We start from the raw sequence: 21,414 nt of genomic DNA, 5'->3' as shown, positions 1-21,414 counted from the left end.
ACACTTGTGGTCTGATGTCCGGCCCCCTCCCACATGCTCTGATCAGTTGAATTAGCAAGACCTGGCTCTTGGTTGGTGAGTTGGCTTTTGTTGGCTTGGAGACACGTCTTCCAGTTGCACCTCGTGTCATATCTGTTGTGTTGAGCTCTCGAGCTCCAACTGCAACTGGGAATCTAAGTATTAACACAGAAGGAGTAGCTTAGATCTATGTTTACCTTGATTGGAAATGCAGTGCCAAGGGCTGCACACTGTTATGACAGCTCTGAGAGTATGGAAAAGGTATCTGCTGGGTGAGCGCTTTGCTGGGTGAGCATCCCCCTGCTGAAGAGCAGGCAGCTGTTGTGTTTGTAGACAGAATCATCCGTGGGGATTGGAGGCGTTTCCAGCCTTCCAGCTCTTGGCTGTTGCTGTGAGAGTAGAGCTTCCTGCCCAGAGAGAACGAGCAGCAGAAGGGATCCAATGAGAGCAGCTTTAGAAGCTTTTCAGACAAAGCAGGTGGATCAGGCTGTGGCCTGTGCCTGTGCTTTGGAGTGAAGCCAGCAGGCTTTACTTCAAGCAGAATGAGCTGTGGGTGCAGCGTCCAGCAGTGCAAGTGGCCAACAGCTGGAGACAGCATCACCTTGAGCAGCACTCTTGAGGGAAATGCTCGGTGTGAATGAAGGCCACGAAGAAGAGAGTAGCTTGTGGCTGTGTTCACGGGGTAAGGTTTTCCTTCCTGAGCTGTTACCTCTCAGGTGCTGTGTGAGTCTTCTGCAGTGTGCCTACAGCTGTGCGATGTGCTCTGCAGGAAGCGCTGATGTTGCGCTTGCAGCCCTGTCTTTCATGTCTCGTGTCCAATTACACATGTTGTTTGAAGCACCACCTTAGAGGCAGCCTTGATTTCTGCAGCCCCGAGCTTTGTGCAACGAGAGCTCTCCTGCTTCTCGCTGTGATGTGAGACTGAATGGAAGGCCCTGCAGAAGTCTGGGTAGGTGATGTCAGTTGCTGTTCCTTTCCTCACTTGTGCTGGGAAAAGCAGGGAATGGGACTGGGGGACACCCCAACGCTGGGATCCTGCCTCAGCAGAACTGAATGGCTGTTCTAATCCACGTATTTTAACCTGAGTGAATCTGACACTAACCAGAGAGGGGAGGGTGCTGTGGGAAGAAGATGTATGTACCGCAGTTTGTGGTGCAAGTTGTTCTAGGAGCAGCTTGTAACAGTGCCCAGAAGGCTTCCTTTTTGATGGGGAGAGGATTAAGTAGGTTATTTGAATGAATCTATTTCCTTTCTGTTCATCTTTCATACTACCTCTCAAAAAACTGTCTGTGGATTCTGTCATGGTTTTGTGCTGTTGCTGTCAATATTCTACATCATAACATCATGTGCAGTATGAATCATTAATTGAGGGTATAAATAGTGGAATCATGTACAAAGGAAAAGGGTTAAAGAGAAAGAAAGTTTATGTGTGGATTCTGTGAATTCTCAAGTAGTATTTCTTGCTAAAGAGAATTAGTGTGCACCCTGAGCTTTCATATGTGCAAAGGATCTTGTAATCATCTCTGTCTGTGTTTCTTTTAGACCCAGAGATGGAGCAGAGTGGAACACAGACTTGGGTGAATCTTCATTCAGGAGCACGAACACGTAATGCTCATCTTAGGTGTCTGGCTGACAACAAGAGCAGAGAGGTCACAAGGTCACGTGCCCATTTTATTTTATTTTTCATTCATGATGCATAGAGGCGTTACCCAGACAAAGTGAGCATTTGTCGGCTGGACTTTCTAGAAATGACCTATGCAGTGAAAATGGGTTTGAAGCATCCCAAAGAGCCCTGCAAGAGACTGCTGAGAGTTATTCTGGCACCCTCCTTTGGAAACATCCGGTGTCTGTCTGCTCTTCAGCTGTGCCCTAACACCTCCCATTGCGCTGCCACACCAGGATAGAATTCCAAACCCACACTGAGTTCTGGAATGTTGTGGTGCCGTGTTGGAAATAGACGTGACCACTTGGTCTTGCCTCCCCGCCTTGTGGGGGGTCATGGTGGACCAGGCTGTTGGCCCTTGGTGATGTCATAAGCGTCTGGAATGAGGGGAGGAGCGGTGCGTTCTGTGCTCCTTTGTGGGTGAGCTAGTGGTCGGAGTAGTTGGTTGGTTTGTTGCTCTTGTGCCTTTAGTGCCTTTAGTGCCTTTAGTGCCTTTTTCTTCACACCATCGTGCGCAGCATCTTGTAGGTAAGCTGAGCCAACGTGGGATGGACGGGTGGGCAGTGAGGTGTTGAGAACTGCTGGCTGTCGGAGCTCACAGCACCATATTACTTACTCTTGACCATCAGACGTAATTTTCCCCCGGTACACACGTTCCAAAGGGGCTATCCGTAAAGGTGGCACCCGTTCGGTGCTTCTTCCGTCGTCGTCTTTACTCAGTTGTGGAAGCATCGTAAAGTTGCTGGGAGGACAGGCATCACGTAGCCTGAGACTCAGCATGTCTTGCAGCAAGGGGATGGGACGGTTGTGCTGTGTGTGTTATTCCATGGCTGTCTTAGCCCTGCTCGCTGACCTGCTCTTTCTCTCTCCTCTCTTCACCATCCGCCCACTGCCTCGGTGCAGCTTTTGCTCTCATTACATCTGAGCAAAGCGACAAGGAACTGCTGCAGGTAGCTTGAGGTGATCTCACTGCCAGGTACATGCCATGTTTTGTCCCCCTTCATGGTTTTGCCGCAGGGCATGCGAGGGTAGTTCTGAAGAAGTGTCCCCATACTGTGCTGTGTGAACAGAGAAAACAGAAGTGTTTCTGCTCTGTTCCAGCTCTTCACACTTGCTGTGATGGGTGTCGCGTGCAGTGGGATCAGCCGCGAGCCTGAGGTGGCGGCGACGGAGGTACAGTATGAAGCTCTGGCTGGTCTTTGTTCCCTGTGTTGAGCCAGCAGAGGGAGCTGCAGATGTACTCTCCTGCAGGAAAGAATGGGCCAAAAAGGGCCTGGCCACCTGTCTGCACCAGTGCCACTGCTGATTAGTCTGGGTAGAGAGAGATGCATCTTTGCATGGCCTGGCAATGCACGCCAGGAAGAGAAACAACTGTGATGAGATGTGCAGCTCCTTCTGAAGTGCTCCCGACAAGGATGGAGCGCATTTGCTGCAGCTTTCTCTGCAGATGTGCTCCTCACCTTGAAATCCTCCTGGTTTGTCCTCAGCTCCTGACCAAGGCTTGTGCTCTGTTTTGCAGGCTGATAACATGCGGAAGCCGCAGCTGGAGCGTGCGGTGTCATCTCTTAACGTTCCGGCGATTGCGGCAGCCCATGTTATTAAGAGCCACGTCGCCCAGGGGCCGGATGAGCTCTCCCTGGAGGTAAGCAGTTCCAGGCGTTCCTTGTTGTCATGCACGGGAGAGTAGTATAGGGTGTGAACGCCTTTCGAATACTCTCAAGACTCCTTCAAAATGTCTCCCTTGCTGTCAAGCTTGAGGATATTCTGCAGCAAAGAATCAGGCAGTTATTTGAGCTGTGCTTTCCTGCCAGCTGTGCTGAAGCTGGGATTGATGTTTCAGTCTCTTGCAGGTTGGAGACTTGGTGTGCATAGTTGCTATGCCACCAAAGGAGCTGAGCCCCTGGTGGAGAGGCAAGCGTGGCTTTGAGGTAGGCACACGTTTCCGACTAGAGAGCACAACTTGAGTAGAGTCAGGAATCTCAGACTGGAGCTGCTCTGCCTGCACAGGACGGCTTCTAGACGCAAGCAGTTGCCCTGTGTCGGTGTCAGAGGACCTTCCCTTTGGTGCTGAGCTTGGGCTAATGCCCACCTGTCTTTTTGTTCTTGTTCCAGGTCGGGTTTTTCCCTGGTGAGTGCGTGGAACTCATCAGCGGTTCCCGAGTCCCTCGTCAATTCCTTGCCAAAGCCAGGTACGTGTTTTACATTTGACAATGCGGAGTAATAAATGGGGACACAGCTTGGCTTTCAGGGGTTTTGTTAATGCCCGAGATGAGCAAGCTTAGCAAGAGGACTGCATTAAGCGGAACACGCAGAGATCTGGCCCAATCTCACTGTGTTTATTTTATTCTTGGGCATGGGGAAGTCACAGAATCCTCCTTGAATGGCTTGGGATTGGAAGGGGCCTAAAGGATCCTCAGGCTCCAAGGCCCCTGCCTCAGTCTGGGTCGCCAGCCTGTGCATTTAGCTGGAGATGAGAGCAGGCTGTATGGGGCCCCTTCTGACCTGGCCTTGGGCAGTTGCAGGGATGGGGAAAACCGTTCTTGCGTGTCCTTGTTCGGAATGTTCTTCCTGTTGTTACGTGCTCGGTCGAATGTGTTATGATCGGCCTCGTCCAACCGATCCAAGCCTGAAATGAACTGGTTTCTTTGTTTTGTTGTGCAGTGCTGAAGAAACGGGGCAAGCTCAGTACCTTCCTTCGTTCCTTGGTGAAGGCCCGCCCCAGGAGAGCAACGGAGCCGGAGCCAACGAAGGAAGGGGTGTTTGGCTGTGACCTGGGGGAGCACCTTCTCCGCTCTGGCCGTGATGGTAAGGAACAACCCATTCCTGAGATCTTTCTCCGTTGGGCATCTAAAGTTGAAAGGGAGATCATATCCAGAAATTGTTTCAGCCTGAAAACGTAGGAAGGCTTCTAGCCACAGAGAGCATCCTGCATCCTTTCCCTAGCTCTTCTGGATGTGAGATTGGATTCTTCCATTCCCCAGGGAGCTGTGATGGGACTTGCAGTGTCTGTGGCTTTGCCAGAATTACTTTCTCCAGGCTGTTGATAGGTCGTGGCATTTCTGGAAAGCCAAGAACGCGTCTCTGTGCACTATCCTCACAGCTGTCTCTGCCAGCTTTCTCCTGTAAGGAGGAAGCAAGCGGTAGCCCGGCTGGGCTTAGAGGATGGGATGTGAGAAGAGCACGGCCTGAACCAGGACTTAAGTAAGAAGCTGAGCTAACCGCTGGCTCTTGTTCTGTAGTCCCCCAGGTCCTCCTGAGCTGCGCTCAATTCATTGAGGAACATGGTGTGGTGCGGGGGATATACCGCCTGTCCGGCGTGGCATCCAGGATCCAGCAACTACGGTAAGAGTGCTGCAACTGACACAGCTGTCAGTAGGGGCCCGTGCCATGCTGCAGGCGTTCAGAGGAACCTCTTCCTTTTCTTGACTGTATGTGTGTCTTTGGACTTGTTTTCCTCTTTCTCAAAGCCCTCTGCCCAATTCTGTGTCCTTCTCTGCAGCCATGAATTCGATACGGAGCAGGTTCCCGAGCTAAGCGTCCGAGAACTTCACAGCGTGAGCTCCCTGTGCAAGTTGTACTTCAGGGAGCTCCCGAACCCTCTCCTGACCGACCAACTGTATGACAAGTTCTCGGTAAGCTCAGGGCAATGTCTTGGAAATGACACATACCTGTTCCCTGGGCGTCCTGGCTAGTGGTTGCAGCAGTGCCCCAGTTCTGAGGTCTTCTTTCTGTTAGCCCCATGAGGCATGCCTTTGCCACATCCTGCCTCTCACTGATGCCACTTGTGGTGGTGCCAGGAGGTGCTTATTTAAGCTATTCACAATGCTTGTGAGAATTCCCTTTCCTTTGCTGTTCCCCAGCTATTGGTAGAATGGGGTTAATAGCAAAGTGGACTTGGAGAGGAATGCCTGCTGCGAGGAGCTGTGCTGTGCAATCAGGCAGTAAAGCCCCCAGAGCTTGCACTGCTTGACCTCAATGACACAGGCTGTGTGCCGCTGTGTTCCCCTGATGCCTCTTGGAAGGCATCGAGTCTGCCTCGGTGCTGACCACCAGCGCGCTGTCCCCATGGTTCCCAAACCTGTGGCAGCTCTCCAGCCTGACTGGTGTCTGAATCCCTTCCTGCCTTTTTCCAGGACGCTGTTTGTGCTGCCACAGAGGAGGGGCGGATGCACAGAATGCAGGAAGCCATCCAGCAGCTGCCCGCTCCTCACTACAGGTCAGTGCTGCGCTCGGTCTGCTGAGCTCAGCCCTGCTGCCTTTCAGAGGGCAATGATGCGATTCCAGGTGTTGCCTCACACCTGCAACATCATGCCTGTGCACGCTGAAGCGGCTGAAGGCTGCACTGGGTCAATGGATTGGGTCAGTTCCTTGGCACGGGGGTACGATTGGTGCAGCCAATGGCTGCGGCTGTGCTTTGCAGGGCTTGGTACTGCAGCGTGGTGCCATTGGAAACGTTTTATCTACTTCATATTCAGGGACAGTAGCAATGACAACCACTAGCATGAAGTGAGGTTTGTTTTGTGCACTGCAGCACCGCTTGCTTTTTGGTGCTGAACATCTGCCTCTCTTGTTTTCCAGGACGCTGGAATACCTGATGAGACACTTGGCGTCTCTAGCCGGGAACAGCTCCGTCACCAACATGGACGCTAAGAATTTAGCGATAGTGTGGGCTCCAAACCTTTTAAGGTAAACTTCTTTTTCCGTTTCAACACCATGCTTACTTCTGCTCTCTCCCAACCCCAGGGGCACAATTTCTAGATGACAGTTTCTGCTCTCATGTTTAGATGGGTCTATTGTGTCCTTGAACTTCCTTGAGAATTTTGTCAGTGGCATTGCTGATGGCCCACTGCGGAAGTCTCCAGAGCCCAGTTTGACAGTTTTTCTCTGCAAAAATTCATACTTGGGGAAATGATCTTGGGGAAATGATTTGTAAGATCTGCCTTTTCTTCAGATCCCAGCAGAGCCAGTCTGCCTGCGCCAGCGGAGAAGTTGCCTGTATGGAGCTGCAGACGCAGTCGGCTGTTGTTGAGTTCATCATAAGCCACACAGACGTCATCTTCTGCTCCAAATCCACACCAGCCGTGGGAGAGGGTGAGCATCTTCCTCCATTAGCTTGATCTTGATCTGACATCTTGATCCAATCCAGGCCTTCTCTAAGACCTCTAAAAATGCTCTAACTGTCGAGGAGACAACAGGCTTCTGGGCTTAGATTAGAATATGGCACCCTGTTGCTATGTCCTTAGTGTGTCCAAACCCAAACCTTACATGGAGAAAACTGTCACTGCTGTTAAGATGTTTTGCCAGCAGGTGATGCATGATTGAAGTGTGGCAGCGAACCTTTCTGAGTTCCCTGCCCACTAGTTTTAATAGGGTTTTCGTTTGCCTATTTTGATACATTGAGCTGCTCTTAATTGTGGCTGTGTCCTTTGCCACGAGCATACCTCTAAGCACATGGTTAGTTTGAGCTCCTCGTCTTCCAGTGTCTCGGATAAGCAAGTCTGAGAGAAATGCAGAACTGGGATGGCTGTGCTGCTGCTGACTGATCCTCCCTCTTACCTGTGGTTTTCCCTTGCAGGGCACAGTTCTCTGGCCGGGCTAAAGTCTGTGTGGGTGTCTCCTCCTGCCACGAAGCTGCTCACCGTGCAGGAGGCACAGGCTGAGAGAAACGGCCAGAGCAGCTCTCCCACTGTGACACAGAGCAGCGAGATAGAAGAGGAGGAAGCCCCCGCAGTTGTACAGGGGAACTTCCACACAGTAATTGATTTTCCATCTAAAAGGTAAAGAGGACTTCCCTTTCCAGCCCCTATCATCATTGGTCGGTTGGGTTTTATTGGTTTAATTTTTGTCCATTATATATATATGAGCCTGCCAGCTCCTGTCCTGTCCTGCTGTGGAGCCTTTGCTCACATGCTCCACATCTTGCTTGACATGGTTGAGAGAAATGTAGCCAGCAGGACTTGAGGGCGGAGCTGTAGGAATGGAAGCGTCCTCTGCTGTTTGAAACAGAGCGCGTTTCTAAGCTGTGTTTCAGCAGAAAGCAGGCAGTGCCAGGAACGGGCAACTGTTGTCAAGGGCTCGGAGCAGCTCTTCCTTCACCCTACACCACGACTGACAGCATGCTCTGTTTTCTCTCTCCAGAGCAAGTTCTCCCAGAAAGAGGATGGAGTCATCGCGCTGCGGCAGTTGGTGTTCCTGCCTCTGCCTGCAAAGACCATCACCTGTGGCCGAACACCAACTGCAGCGCAGTGCCAGGGAGCCATCAGAAGCAGAAGTCGTGGTCCTGGCAGGTAAGAGTGCAAATCCAGCTTTCAAAACACTGCTTGTGAGCAACACAGCTAGAATTCATGCTTTCAGTGGGCTTGTACCTCCTTCACGAGGAGGATCCTGCACGAGGATCACTTTCAAGACAGTGACACTGTTGTTAGAAGCCTATTTGCTTCTGCCCACCACCCATACATAGCCAAATGTCAAGAACCTCTTCCATGATTCATCTTGCGAATGTTCGACACTAACCGCTGTGCATCTACTCCTTCCTAGGTGACTCCAGCCCTCATGTACCCCGAAGACTCAGGGCATGTGACGATGATGCATCCTGTGCTTCCATCAATGGAGAACTCATGGGAAGCACAGGATGCTGCAGTTCCAATGAAAGCCTTCCATATGACAGCAGTGATCAAGAGAAGAACGTCATCGAAGTTCAAGCCCTCATTCATCCCATCCCTGCTGAAGCTGCTGACCTGAGCCTGCCAGACACCACAGGCACCAGCCTGGACCCAGTGCTTCTGCAGTGCAGCCCAGCCCAAGCACAGCCTGAATGCCCCGACAGCAGCAGCACCATACAGGCTCAGGTCAGCGACGCAGAGGAGATGACGAGCCCCTTGGAGGGGGGCATAGAATCAGGCCACCAGGCCCAGGCTCCAAGTAACAGCAGGAGCTCTGAGCCACTCCCTCCTTAACAACAGAGGATGAGTCCCATCTTAAAGCCTGGACCTCTCACGCCCTCCTTTGTCCCATTGAATAAAGGCACGCTCGTGCTCAATCAACACTTTGGCTGCATTCCAAGTCTTCATTCACAGGGACTGGGAAGAGTGCAAGAAACAGCAAGGCAGCTCAGCTTGCAACGCTCTGGCTGTGGGGTGCGTGCAGCAGAGCTCTGGATGTGTTCACATTTTGCCTGACTTTGGGATGCCTGCAGTGAGAGCTCTGCTACCATTTTTTATGGCAGCAAATAGTCTCTAGCATCCTGGATACTGCTCATGAAAACTGCAAGCCTCCTGGCTGTGGCTTTGTGATGCTTTTCAGTGCTTTTTTTTATTGCTTTTTGGATGCTCTTCAACGCCGTGGCTGCTCCCTGACACTTCTGTCCTCCCACCGTGTCCATTCCTGGCTCCCACCTGTGAGCTGTCCCTGCAGATCATCTCCAGCCCTGCCATCATCGCGCTGCGGCAGGAGGAGCTCACCCTGACCAACATCAGGCAGTGCTGCCTGCCTCTCTCACTCTCTCGACCAAGTGTAACTACACTGTCGTGGAGACAAATGCTTTCTGTCACATCCTCTATCTCTGCAGACATTTACTGGTAGGCGGCTCTTGCAGAAGATTCAAGCAGCACAACCTTTTGCTCAGCTACAGCACATGAATGCTACCAAAGCAGAAACAACCCACAAGCTCTGGGTCTGTTTTTCTTACGAAGGCATGCACCGACAGCATTTGATGGTACCCACCATCCTTGATTTCCTTCCCTGCTTCTTGTCTGATGGCACTGCTGAGCCAGGAACAAGCTGCCCAGTGTGGCAGAGAATGGTGCAGAGCTGTGCTGGAACCTCCTCCCCTTCCTCTGCTGCAGCTTGGTGTGCAACCTCACCCACTTCTCTGACAGACCTGCTGATCCCACGCATGCCATTGGGATGCTCTGGCACGGGATGTGCCTCCAACCCAAAGCTCATTCCCACCTCCCAAGGAAAAGCAAAGCAACCCAAGCATCTCCAGAAAAACTGCCCAGCAGACAGCAGGGAATGCAGACAGCTTCTGGCTGCTCCCCTGCACTCCCGTCCTAAGTAAGAGGCCCCACGAGGACTGGCTGGGAAATCAGTGCATGACACACGTGAGTGTGCACAGCATTGCACAAAGCAGTGGGGTTCCATGAGTTTGTGTGTTTGTGTGTATTTGTGCACCAATGGTGTTGCACACACATTTGTGTCCATGAGTGTACAAATCAGTGGGGTTGCTCAGGTGTGTGTAGGTCAGTGGGTATGTGTGTAAGGACGAGCCTGCACGTATATGTGCGTGCACAGGGGTGTGCAGAGTGTTGGAGCTGCGCAAGGACATTGTGGTACCGGTGTGTGTGTGCACTTTGGGAGTGAAAGGAAGGGGCTGCACATGTGTCTGTGTGTGTGCGCACAGGGCTGCACCAAGGGATGTGGTTGCATGAGTGTGTGTGAGCACACGGATAGTGCGTGGATGCGGTGGCACAATTGTGTGTTTGCACAGGGGTGTGTGAGGAGTTGGGTTGCACACAGGTGGAGACAAAGGGATGTTTTGTGGTATTTGTTGGCACATATGTGTTCCCAGGGATGGTTTGCACGTTTGTGAATGCTAAGGAGGGTACAAGATGCGTTGCGTGCATGAGGGTGTGTAGAAGGGGCAGAGCATTGCACATGTGTGCATGTGCACGTGGATAGGCGGAAGGCTGGGGTGCGGGCTGACCTCTGCTGAGGTGAGTGAGGATTCACGGTGTTGCTCATTGGTAGATTTGTTCACACTGAGTGCTAACAGGGAACTCGCACACCCTTTATGTTTCAGCTGTGCCAGCACTGTGATCCCTTACTGTGATCTCTTGCAGGAATCAAGCGTAGAGCAAAAGGGATGTTTGGGCCAGGTGACCGCAGGAAGGCTGGCTGTTTTAGATGGTGGCAGCTGATGGAAACAGGTGCTCTGGAGACAGTTCAGCTTTTAACAGAAGTCGGGGGACCTGCAGCAAGAACGACTAGGTTCTTGAATGGCTTCTAACATGCACTCTGAGTAGGTCTGTCCTGCTGTGCCATCTCTGCTTCGTTTTGATGAAAGCATTGTATACAACCGCGTGTTGGGCCTGTTTTCCTCTGGAAGGAAGAATTTTAGGTGCAGTTCTCAGTGAGAACGTCTGCTAGGATTTCTGTGTAAGTTAAATCTGAACTACCAGAAGGAGTGCTGCAGGGAAGGGCCCTGCCTCTGCCAGTAAGTTCCTTCTCAGCTCTCCACGACGGACCCCACTGTGGAGATGAGTGTAAACGAGGGCAGTTCAGAATCATCTCTTGCCAGCTTGATGTGCTGGATTTTGAGCTTGTGAAGCCTGCTGTGTCTTTCTGTGGTGTTTCCTTCTGTTCTAAAGGAGAAGGGCAGCATGGTGACTTTTCTCCTGCGGCTTGCAGCTGCACTCCTTGGCACAGCGCTTTGCTTCCAAGCAGCAGATTATTTTGCAGACTGGGGGTGTCTCAGATTCAGCCTTCTATTCCTCTAGTCTGAGAATCATTTTATTTTGAGGAGGAAAGAAAGAATGTGGTTTAATCATAATGACAGTTGAGTGTTAGCACAGTGAGGTGAAGGAGGGCCCCAGAAGCAAATTTGGTGCTGTTGAAGCACTGTGCGATGAGAAGGTGGGAGGTAACACGTGCTGGCAGATGTGGGAACTACTTTGGGATTGAGGTGTGGAGGAAAGGAAAGGCGATGACGGAGCTGATGGCAAAGAGTTTCCTGGGGAGGCTTGGTGCTTGCTTGGGGATGGATCTGATCAACTTCTTGTGTGCTGGTGTCCAGTTGGGCTTTGGAGAGCAGTCTGCATCCCAGGGTCTATCTGGTTAACTCATGCTAACGGCATGAGTTTCATGAGGGCCAAGTGTCGGGTCCTGCATTTTGGTCACAACAACCCCAGGCAACCCTACAGGCTTGGGGAGGTGTGGCTGGAAAGCTCCCAGAAGAAAAGAGACCTTGGTGTGCTGATGGACACTCGGCTGAATATGAGCCAGCAGTGTGCCCAGGTGGCCAAGAGGGCCAATGGAATCCTGGCTTGTATCAGGAATGGTGTGGTGAGCAGGACTAGGGAAGTCATCCTGCCTCTGTACTCGGCATTGGTGACTGGAATAGGCTCCCAAGGGAGGTGGTTGAATCGCCATCCCTGGTTGTATTTAAGAGCCATTTGGATGTGGTACTCAGGGATATGATTTAGTGTAGGGCTTTTAGAGTTAGGGTACTGGTTAGGCTGCGGTTGGACTTGATCATCTTCAAGGTCTTTTCCAACCTGAGTAATTCTACAATCCTATGGTAGGACCGGGGCTTGGGCCAGACCAGGGCAAATCCAGAGACAGGAGTCCAATGGATTTGAGACCTGACTTGAAGCCTGTGGGCATCACCCAGGACTTGGGGTGAGAGGATGAGGCGTAGGAACAAGAACCTCTTTGGTCCGTATTAGCTCCTGCCGTTTCCTTTTTTGTGGGGATCAATGTGGGGTATTTTTGTGTAAAGAACTGACTCATTGTGCAGCCTGTGAATGAATTCATTCTCACCTGCTGATTGGTGCTCTTCTCTAGATGGAGCTGCAGTGGAAATGGACACTTGTGGTCTGATGTCCGGCCCGCTCCCACATGCTCTGATCAGTTGAATTAGCAAGACCTGGCTCTTGGTTGGTGAGTTGGCTTTTGTTGGCTTGGAGACACGTCTTCCAGTTGCACCTCGTGTCATATCTGTTGTGTTGAGCTCTCGAGCTCCAACTGCAACTGGGAATCTAAGTATTAACACAGAAGGAGTAGCTTAGATCTATGTTTACCTTGATTGGAAATGCAGTGCCAAGGGCTGCACACTGTTGTGACTGCTCTGAGAGTATGGAAAAGGTATCTGCTGGGTGAGCGCTTTGCTGGGTGAGCATCCCCCTGCTGAAGAGCAGGCAGCTGTTGTGTTTGTAGACAGAATCATCCGTGGGGATTGGAGGCGTTTCCAGCCTTCCAGCTCTTGGCTGTTGCTGTGAGAGTAGAGCTTCCTGCCCAGAGAGAACGAGCAGCAGAAGGGATCCAATGAGAGCAGCTTTAGAAGCTTTTCAGACAAAGCAGGTGGATCAGGCTGTGGCCTGTGCCTGTGCTTTGGAGTGAAGCCAGCAGGCTTTACTTCAAGCAGAATGAGCTGTGGGTGCAGCGTCCAGCAGTGCAAGTGGCCAACAGCTGGAGACAGCATCACCTTGAGCAGCACTCTTGAGGGAAATGCTCGGTGTGAATGAAGGCCACGAAGAAGAGAGTAGCTTGTGGCTGTGTTCACAGGGTAAGGTTTTCCTTCCTGAGCTGTTACCTCTCAGGTGCTGTGTGAGTCTTCTGCAGTGTGCCTACAGCTGTGCGATGTGCTCTGCAGGAAGCGCTGATGTTGCGCTTGCAGCCCTGTCTTTCATGTCTCGTGTCCAATTACACATGTTGTTTGAAGCACCACCTTAGAGGCAGCCTTGATTTCTGCAGCCCCGAGCTTTGTGCAACGAGAGCTCTCCTGCTTCTCGCTGTGATGTGAGACTGAATGGAAGGCCCTGCAGAAGTCTGGGTAGGTGATGTCAGTTGCTGTTCCCTTCACCACCCGTGCTGGGAAAAGCAGGAAATGGGACTGGGGGACATCCCGGCAGTGGGATCCTGCCTCAGCAGAACTGAATGGCTGTTCTGATCCACGTATTTTAACCTGAGTGAATCTGACACTAACCAGAGAGGGGAGGGTGCTGTGGGAAGAAGATGTATGTACCGCAGTTTGTGGTGCAAGTTGTTCTAGGAGCAGCTTGTAACAGTGCCCAGAAGGCTTCCTTTTTGATGGGGAGAGGATTAAGTAGGTTATTTGAATGAATCTATTTCCTTTCTGTTCATCTTTCATACTACCTCTCAAAAAACTGTCTGTGGATTCTGTCATGGTTTTGTGCTGTTGCTGTCAATATTCTACATCATAACATCATGTGCAGTATGAATCATTAATTGAGGGTATAAATAGTGGAATCATGTACAAAGGAAAAGGTTTAAAAAGAAAGAAAGTTTATGTGTGGATTCTGTGAATTCTCAAGTAGTATTTCTTGCTAAAGAGAATTAGTGTGCACCCTGAGCTTTCATATGTGCAAAGGATCTTGTAATCATCTCTGTCTGTGTTTCTTTTAGACCCAGAGATGGAGCAGAGTGGAACACAGACTTGGGTGAATCTTCATTCAGGAGCACGAACACGTAATGCTCATCTTAGGTGTCTGGCTGACAACAAGAGCAGAGAGGTCACAAGGTCACGTGCCCATTTTATTTTATTTTTCATTCATGATGCATAGAGGCGTTACCCAGACAAAGTGAGCATTTGTCGGCTGGACTTTCTAGAAATGACCTATGCAGTGAAAATGGGTTTGAAGCATCCCAAAGAGCCCTGCAAGAGACTGCTGAGAGTTATTCTGGCACCCTCCTTTGGAAACATCCGGTGTCTGTCTGCTCTTCAGCTGTGCCCTAACACCTCCCATTGCGCTGCCACACCAGGATAGAATTCCAAACCCACACTGAGTTCTGGAATGTTGTGGTGCCGTGTTGGAAATAGACGTGACCACTTGGTCTTGCCTCCCCGCCTTGTGGGGGGTCATGGTGGACCAGGCTGTTGGCCCTTGGTGATGTCATAAGCGTCTGGAATGAGGGGAGGAGCGGTGCGTTCTGTGCTCCTTTGTGGGTGAGCTAGTGGTCGGAGTAGTTGGTTGGTTTGTTGCTCTTGTGCCTTTAGTGCCTTTAGTGCCTTTAGTGCCTTTTTCTTCACACCATCGTGCGCAGCATCTTGTAGGTAAGCTGAGCCAACGTGGGATGGACGGGTGGGCAGTGAGGTGTTGAGAACTGCTGGCTGTCGGAGCTCACAGCACCATATTACTTACTCTTGACCATCAGACGTAATTTTCCCCCGGTACACACGTTCCAAAGGGGCTATCCGTAAAGGTGGCACCCGTTCGGTGCTTCTTCCGTCGTCGTCTTTACTCAGTTGTGGAAGCATCGTAAAGTTGCTGGGAGGACAGGCATCACGTAGCCTGAGACTCAGCATGTCTTGCAGCAAGGGGATGGGACGGTTGTGCTGTGTGTGTTATTCCATGGCTGTCTTAGCCCTGCTCGCTGACCTGCTCTTTCTCTCTCCTCTCTTCACCATCCGCCCACTGCCTCGGTGCAGCTTTTGCTCTCATTACATCTGAGCAAAGCGACAAGGAACTGCTGCAGGTAGCTTGAGGTGATCTCACTGCCAGGTACATGCCATGTTTTGTCCCCCTTCATGGTTTTGCCGCAGGGCATGCGAGGGTAGTTCTGAAGAAGTGTCCCCATACTGTGCTGTGTGAACAGAGAAAACAGAAGTGTTTCTGCTCTGTTCCAGCTCTTCACACTTGCTGTGATGGGTGTCGCGTGCAGTGGGATCAGCCGCGAGCCTGAGGTGGCGGCGACGGAGGTACAGTATGAAGCTCTGGCTGGTCTTTGTTCCCTGTGTTGAGCCAGCAGAGGGAGCTGCAGATGTACTCTCCTGCAGGAAAGAATGGGCCAAAAAGGGCCTGGCCACCTGTCTGCACCAGTGCCACTGCTGATTAGTCTGGGTAGAGAGAGATGCATCTTTGCATGGCCTGGCAATGCACGCCAGGAAGAGAAACAACTGTGATGAGATGTGCAGCTCCTTCTGAAGTGCTCCCGACAAGGATGGAGCGCATTTGCTGCAGCTTTCTCTGCAGATGTGCTCCTCACCTTGAAATCCTCCTGGTTTGTCCTCAGCTCCTGACCAAGGCTTGTGCTCTGTTTTGCAGGCTGATAACATGCGGAAGCCGCAGCTGGAGCGTGCGGTGTCATCTCTTAACGTTCCGGCGATTGCGGCAGCCCATGTTATTAAGAGCCACGTCGCCCAGGGGCCGGATGAGCTCTCCCTGGAGGTAAGCAGTTCCAGGCGTTCCTTGTTGTCATGCACGGGAGAGTAGTATAGGGTGTGAACGCCTTTCGAATACTCTCAAGACTCCTTCAAAATGTCTCCCTTGCTGTCAAGCTTGAGGATATTCTGCAGCAAAGAATCAGGCAGTTATTTGAGCTGTGCTTTCCTGCCAGCTGTGCTGAAGCTGGGATTGATGTTTCAATCTCTTGCAGGTTGGAGACTTGGTGTGCATAGTTGCTATGCCACCAAAGGAGCTGAGCCCCTGGTGGAGAGGCAAGCGTGGCTTTGAGGTAGGCACACGTTTCCGACTAGAGAGCACAACTTGAGTAGAGTCAGGAATCTCAGACTGGAGCTGCTCTGCCTGCACAGGACGGCTTCTAGACGCAAGCAGTTGCCCTGTGTCGGTGTCAGAGGACCTTCCCTTTGGTGCTGAGCTTGGGCTAATGCCCACCTGTCTTTTTGTTCTTGTTCCAGGTCGGGTTTTTCCCTGGTGAGTGCGTGGAACTCATCAGCAGAAAAGTTCCCGAGTCCCTCGTCAATTCCTTGCCAAAGCCAGGTACGTGTTTTACATTTGACAATGCGGATTAATAAAATGGGGACACAGCTTGGCTTTCAGGGGTTTTGTTAATGCCCGAGATGAGCAAGCTTAGCAAGAGGACTGCATTAAGCGGAACACGCAGAGATCTGGCCCAATCTCACTGTGTTTATTTTATTCTTGGGCATGGGGAAGTCACAGAATCCTCCTTGAATGGCTTGGGATTGGAAGGGGCCTAAAGGATCCTCAGGCTCCAAGGCCCCTGCCTCAGTCTGGGTCGCCAGCCTGTGCATTTAGCTGGAGATGAGAGCAGGCTGTATGGGGCCCCTTCTGACCTGGCCTTGGGCAGTTGCAGGGATGGGGAAAACCGTTCTTGCGTGTCCTTGTTCGGAATGTTCTTCCTGTTGTTACGTGCTCGGTCGAATGTGTTATGATCGGCCTCGTCCAACCGATCCAAGCCTGAAATGAACTGGTTTCTTTGTTTTGTTGTGCAGTGCTGAAGAAACGGGGCAAGCTCAGTACCTTCCTTCGTTCCTTGGTGAAGGCCCGCCCCAGGAGAGCAACGGAGCCGGAGCCAACGAAGGAAGGGGTGTTTGGCTGTGACCTGGGGGAGCACCTTCTCCGCTCTGGCCGTGATGGTAAGGAACAACCCATTCCTGAGATCTTTCTCCGTTGGGCATCTAAAGTTGAAAGGGAGATCATATCCAGAAATTGTTTCAGCCTGAAAACGTAGGAAGGCTTCTAGCCACAGAGAGCATCCTGCATCCTTTCCCTAGCTCTTCTGGATGTGAGATTGGATTCTTCCATTCCCCAGGGAGCTGTGATGGGACTTGCAGTGTCTGTGGCTTTGCCAGAATTACTTTCTCCAGGCTGTTGATAGGTCGTGGCATTTCTGGAAAGCCAAGAACGCGTCTCTGTGCACTATCCTCACAGCTGTCTCTGCCAGCTTTCTCCTGTAAGGAGGAAGCAAGCGGTAGCCCGGCTGGGCTTAGAGGATGGGATGTGAGAAGAGCACGGCCTGAACCAGGACTTAAGTAAGAAGCTGAGCTAACCGCTGGCTCTTGTTCTGTAGTCCCCCAGGTCCTCCTGAGCTGCGCTCAATTCATTGAGGAACATGGTGTGGTGCGGGGGATATACCGCCTGTCCGGCGTGGCATCCAGGATCCAGCAACTACGGTAAGAGTGCTGCAACTGACACATATGTCAGTAGGGGCCCGTGCCATGCTGCAGGCGTTCAGAGGAACCTCTTCCTTTTCTTGACTGTATGTGTGTCTTTGGACTTGTTTTCCTCTTTCTCAAAGCCCTCTGCCCAATTCTGTGTCCTTCTCTGCAGCCATGAATTCGATACGGAGCAGGTTCCCGAGCTAAGCGTCCGAGAACTTCACAGCGTGAGCTCCCTGTGCAAGTTGTACTTCAGGGAGCTCCCGAACCCTCTCCTGACCGACCAACTGTATGACAAGTTCTCGGTAAGCTCAGGGCAATGTCTTGGAAATGACACATACCTGTTCCCTGGGCGTCCTGGCTAGTGGTTGCAGCAGTGCCCCAGTTCTGAGGTCTTCTTTCTGTTAGCCCCATGAGGCATGCCTTTGCCACATCCTGCCTCTCACTGATGCCACTTGTGGTGGTGCCAGGAGGTGCTTATTTAAGCTATTCACAATGCTTGTGAGAATTCCCTTTCCTTTGCTGTTCCCCAGCTATTGGTAGAATGGGGTTAATAGCAAAGTGGACTTGGAGAGGAATGCCTGCTGCGAGGAGCTGTGCTGTGCAATCAGGCAGTAAAGCCCCCAGAGCTTGCACTGCTTGACCTCAATGACACAGGCTGTGTGCCGCTGTGTTCCCCTGATGCCTCTTGGAAGGCATCGAGTCTGCCTCGGTGCTGACCACCAGCGCGCTGTCCCCATGGTTCCCAAACCTGTGGCAGCTCTCCAGCCTGACTGGTGTCTGAATCCCTTCCTGCCTTTTTCCAGGACGCTGTTTGTGCTGCCACAGAGGAGGAGCGGATGCACAGAATGCAGGAAGCCATCCAGCAGCTGCCCGCTCCTCACTACAGGTCAGTGCTGCGCTCGGTCTGCTGAGCTCAGCCCTGCTGCCTTTCAGAGGGCAATGATGCGATTCCAGGTGTTGCCTCACACCTGCAACATCATGCCTGTGCACGCTGAAGCGGCTGAAGGCTGCACTGGGTCAATGGATTGGGTCAGTTCCTTGGCACGGGGGTACGATTGGTGCAGCCAATGGCTGCGGCTGTGCTTTGCAGGGCTTGGTACTGCAGCGTGGTGCCATTGGAAACGTTTTATCTACTTCATATTCAGGGACAGTAGCAATGACAACCACTAGCATGAAGTGAGGTTTGTTTTGTGCACTGCAGCACCGCTTGCTTTTTGGTGCTGAACATCTGCCTCTCTTGTTTTCCAGGACGCTGGAATACCTGATGAGACACTTGGCGTCTCTAGCCGGGAACAGCTCCGTCACCAACATGGACGCTAAGAATTTAGCGATAGTGTGGGCTCCAAACCTTTTAAGGTAAACTTCTTTTTCCGTTTCAACACCATGCTTACTTCTGCTCTCTCCCAACCCCAGGGGCACAATTTCTAGATGACAGTTTCTGCTCTCATGTTTAGATGGGTCTATTGTGTCCTTGAACTTCCTTGAGAATTTTGTCAGTGGCATTGCTGATGGCCCACTGCGGAAGTCTCCAGAGCCCAGTTTGACAGTTTTTCTCTGCAAAAATTCATACTTGGGGAAATGATCTTGGGGAAATGATTTGTAAGATCTGCCTTTTCTTCAGATCCCAGCAGAGCCAGTCTGCCTGCGCCAGCGGAGAAGTTGCCTGTATGGAGCTGCAGACGCAGTCGGCTGTTGTTGAGTTCATCATAAGCCACACAGACGTCATCTTCTGCTCCAAATCCACACCAGCCGTGGGAGAGGGTGAGCATCTTCCTCCATTAGCTTGATCTTGATCTGACATCTTGATCCAATCCAGGCCTTCTCTAAGACCTCTAAAAATGCTCTAACTGTCGAGGAGACAACAGGCTTCTGGGCTTAGATTAGAATATGGCACCCTGTTGCTATGTCCTTAGTGTGTCCAAACCCAAACCTTACATGGAGAAAACTGTCACTGCTGTTAAGATGTTTTGCCAGCAGGTGATGCATGATTGAAGTGTGGCAGCGAACCTTTCTGAGTTCCCTGCCCACTAGTTTTAATAGGGTTTTCGTTTGCCTATTTTGATACATTGAGCTGCTCTTAATTGTGGCTGTGTCCTTTGCCACGAGCATACCTCTAAGCACATGGTTAGTTTGAGCTCCTCGTCTTCCAGTGTCTCGGATAAGCAAGTCTGAGAGAAATGCAGAACTGGGATGGCTGTGCTGCTGCTGACTGATCCTCCCTCTTACCTGTGGTTTTCCCTTGCAGGGCACAGTTCTCTGGCCGGGCTAAAGTCTGTGTGGGTGTCTCCTCCTGCCACGAAGCTGCTCACCGTGCAGGAGGCACAGGCTGAGAGAAACGGCCAGAGCAGCTCTCCCACTGTGACACAGAGCAGCGAGATAGAAGAGGAGGAAGCCCCCGCAGTTGTACAGGGGAACTTCCACACAGTAATTGATTTTCCATCTAAAAGGTAAAGAGGACTTCCCTTTCCAGCCCCTATCATCATTGGTCGGTTGGGTTTTATTGGTTTAATTTTTGTCCATTATATATATATGAGCCTGCCAGCTCCTGTCCTGTCCTGCTGTGGAGCCTTTGCTCACATGCTCCACATCTTGCTTGACATGGTTGAGAGAAATGTAGCCAGCAGGACTTGAGGGCGGAGCTGTAGGAATGGAAGCGTCCTCTGCTGTTTGAAACAGAGCGCGTTTCTAAGCTGTGTTTCAGCAGAAAGCAGGCAGTGCCAGGAACGGGCAACTGTTGTCAAGGGCTCGGAGCAGCTCTTCCTTCACCCTACACCACGACTGACAGCATGCTCTGTTTTCTCTCTCCAGAGCAAGTTCTCCCAGAAAGAGGATGGAGTCATCGCGCTGCGGCAGTTGGTGTTCCTGCCTCTGCCTGCAAAGACCATCACCTGTGGCCGAACACCAACTGCAGCGCAGTGCCAGGGAGCCATCAGAAGCAGAAGTCGTGGTCCTGGCAGGTAAGAGTGCAAATCCAGCTTTCAAAACACTGCTTGTGAGCAACACAGCTAGAATTCATGCTTTCAGTGGGCTTGTACCTCCTTCACGAGGAGGATCCTGCACGAGGATCACTTTCAAGACAGTGACACTGTTGTTAGAAGCCTATTTGCTTCTGCCCACCACCCATACATAGCCAAATGTCAAGAACCTCTTCCATGATTCATCTTGCGAATGTTCGACACTAACCGCTGTGCATCTACTCCTTCCTAGGTGACTCCAGCCCTCATGTACCCCGAAGACTCAGGGCATGTGACGATGATGCATCCTGTGCTTCCATCAATGGAGAACTCATGGGAAGCACAGGATGCTGCAGTTCCAATGAAAGCCTTCCATATGACAGCAGTGATCAAGAGAAGAACGTCATCGAAGTTCAAGCCCTCATTCATCCCATCCCTGCTGAAGCTGCTGACCTGAGCCTGCCAGACACCACAGGCACCAGCCTGGACCCAGTGCTTCTGCAGTGCAGCCCAGCCCAAGCACAGCCTGAATGCCCCGACAGCAGCAGCACCATACAGGCTCAGGTCAGCGACGCAGAGGAGATGACGAGCCCCTTGGAGGGGGGCATAGAATCAGGCCACCAGGCCCAGGCTCCAAGTAACAGCAGGAGCTCTGAGCCACTCCCTCCTTAACAACAGAGGATGAGTCCCATCTTAAAGCCTGGACCTCTCACGCCCTCCTTTGTCCCATTGAATAAAGGCACGCTCGTGCTCAATCAACACTTTGGCTGCATTCCAAGTCTTCATTCACAGGGACTGGGAAGAGTGCAAGAAACAGCAAGGCAGCTCAGCTTGCAACGCTCTGGCTGTGGGGTGCGTGCAGCAGAGCTCTGGATGTGTTCACATTTTGCCTGACTTTGGGATGCCTGCAGTGAGAGCTCTGCTACCATTTTTTATGGCAGCAAATAGTCTCTAGCATCCTGGATACTGCTCATGAAAACTGCAAGCCTCCTGGCTGTGGCTTTGTGATGCTTTTCAGTGCTTTTTTTTATTGCTTTTTGGATGCTCTTCAACGCCGTGGCTGCTCCCTGACACTTCTGTCCTCCCACCGTGTCCATTCCTGGCTCCCACCTGTGAGCTGTCCCTGCAGATCATCTCCAGCCCTGCCATCATCGCGCTGCGGCAGGAGGAGCTCACCC

General features: G+C 51.7%; 3 protein-coding genes and 2 long non-coding RNA genes across 5 annotated transcripts; all 5 read left to right on the top strand.

The window, feature by feature from the left end:
* Positions 1 to 3,831: 3,831 nt before the first annotated feature.
* On the top strand, positions 3,832 to 5,227 carry LOC146761207 (uncharacterized). Its single transcript, XR_014945583.1, has 4 exons — positions 3,832 to 3,870; positions 4,343 to 4,486; positions 4,921 to 5,023; positions 5,181 to 5,227. It is a non-coding gene; the product is annotated as an uncharacterized LOC146761207 (long non-coding RNA).
* Positions 5,228 to 6,394: 1,167 nt separating this feature from the next.
* On the top strand, positions 6,395 to 8,726 carry LOC146761206 (rho GTPase-activating protein 32-like). Its single transcript, XM_085545945.1, has 3 exons — positions 6,395 to 7,458; positions 7,820 to 7,968; positions 8,219 to 8,726. Exons 1-3 carry the CDS (start codon positions 7,202 to 7,204, stop codon positions 8,635 to 8,637), a joined length of 825 nt encoding a protein of 274 aa, XP_085402071.1. The 5' UTR covers positions 6,395 to 7,201; the 3' UTR covers positions 8,638 to 8,726.
* Positions 8,727 to 9,703: 977 nt separating this feature from the next.
* LOC146761205 (uncharacterized) lies at positions 9,704 to 10,622 on the top strand. Its single transcript, XR_014945582.1, has 2 exons — positions 9,704 to 9,783; positions 10,522 to 10,622. It is a non-coding gene; the product is annotated as an uncharacterized LOC146761205 (long non-coding RNA).
* A 4,852-nt stretch (positions 10,623 to 15,474) lies between these two features.
* On the top strand, positions 15,475 to 18,714 carry LOC146761204 (rho GTPase-activating protein 32-like). Its single transcript, XM_085547753.1, has 8 exons — positions 15,475 to 15,540; positions 16,059 to 16,140; positions 16,614 to 16,757; positions 17,192 to 17,294; positions 17,452 to 17,584; positions 18,086 to 18,168; positions 18,531 to 18,638; positions 18,696 to 18,714. The coding sequence occupies exons 1-8, from the start codon at positions 15,475 to 15,477 to the stop codon at positions 18,712 to 18,714; spliced, it is 738 nt and encodes a 245-aa protein (XP_085403879.1).
* Positions 18,666 to 20,997, top strand: LOC146761203 (rho GTPase-activating protein 32-like). The gene is made up of 3 exons (XM_085545944.1): positions 18,666 to 19,729; positions 20,091 to 20,239; positions 20,490 to 20,997. Exons 1-3 carry the CDS (start codon positions 19,473 to 19,475, stop codon positions 20,906 to 20,908), a joined length of 825 nt encoding a protein of 274 aa, XP_085402070.1. The 5' UTR covers positions 18,666 to 19,472; the 3' UTR covers positions 20,909 to 20,997.
* Positions 20,998 to 21,414: the final 417 nt, after the last annotated feature.

The sequence above is a fragment of the Coturnix japonica genome, chromosome 4 (assembly GCF_054131305.1).
Source record: "Coturnix japonica strain WE chromosome 4, WE-NBRP24, whole genome shotgun sequence".
In the NCBI taxonomy this organism is placed as follows: domain Eukaryota; kingdom Metazoa; phylum Chordata; class Aves; order Galliformes; family Phasianidae; genus Coturnix; species Coturnix japonica.
The sequence above is the reverse complement of the archived record's forward strand: the minus strand, read 5'-3'. Positions and strand labels throughout refer to the sequence as shown.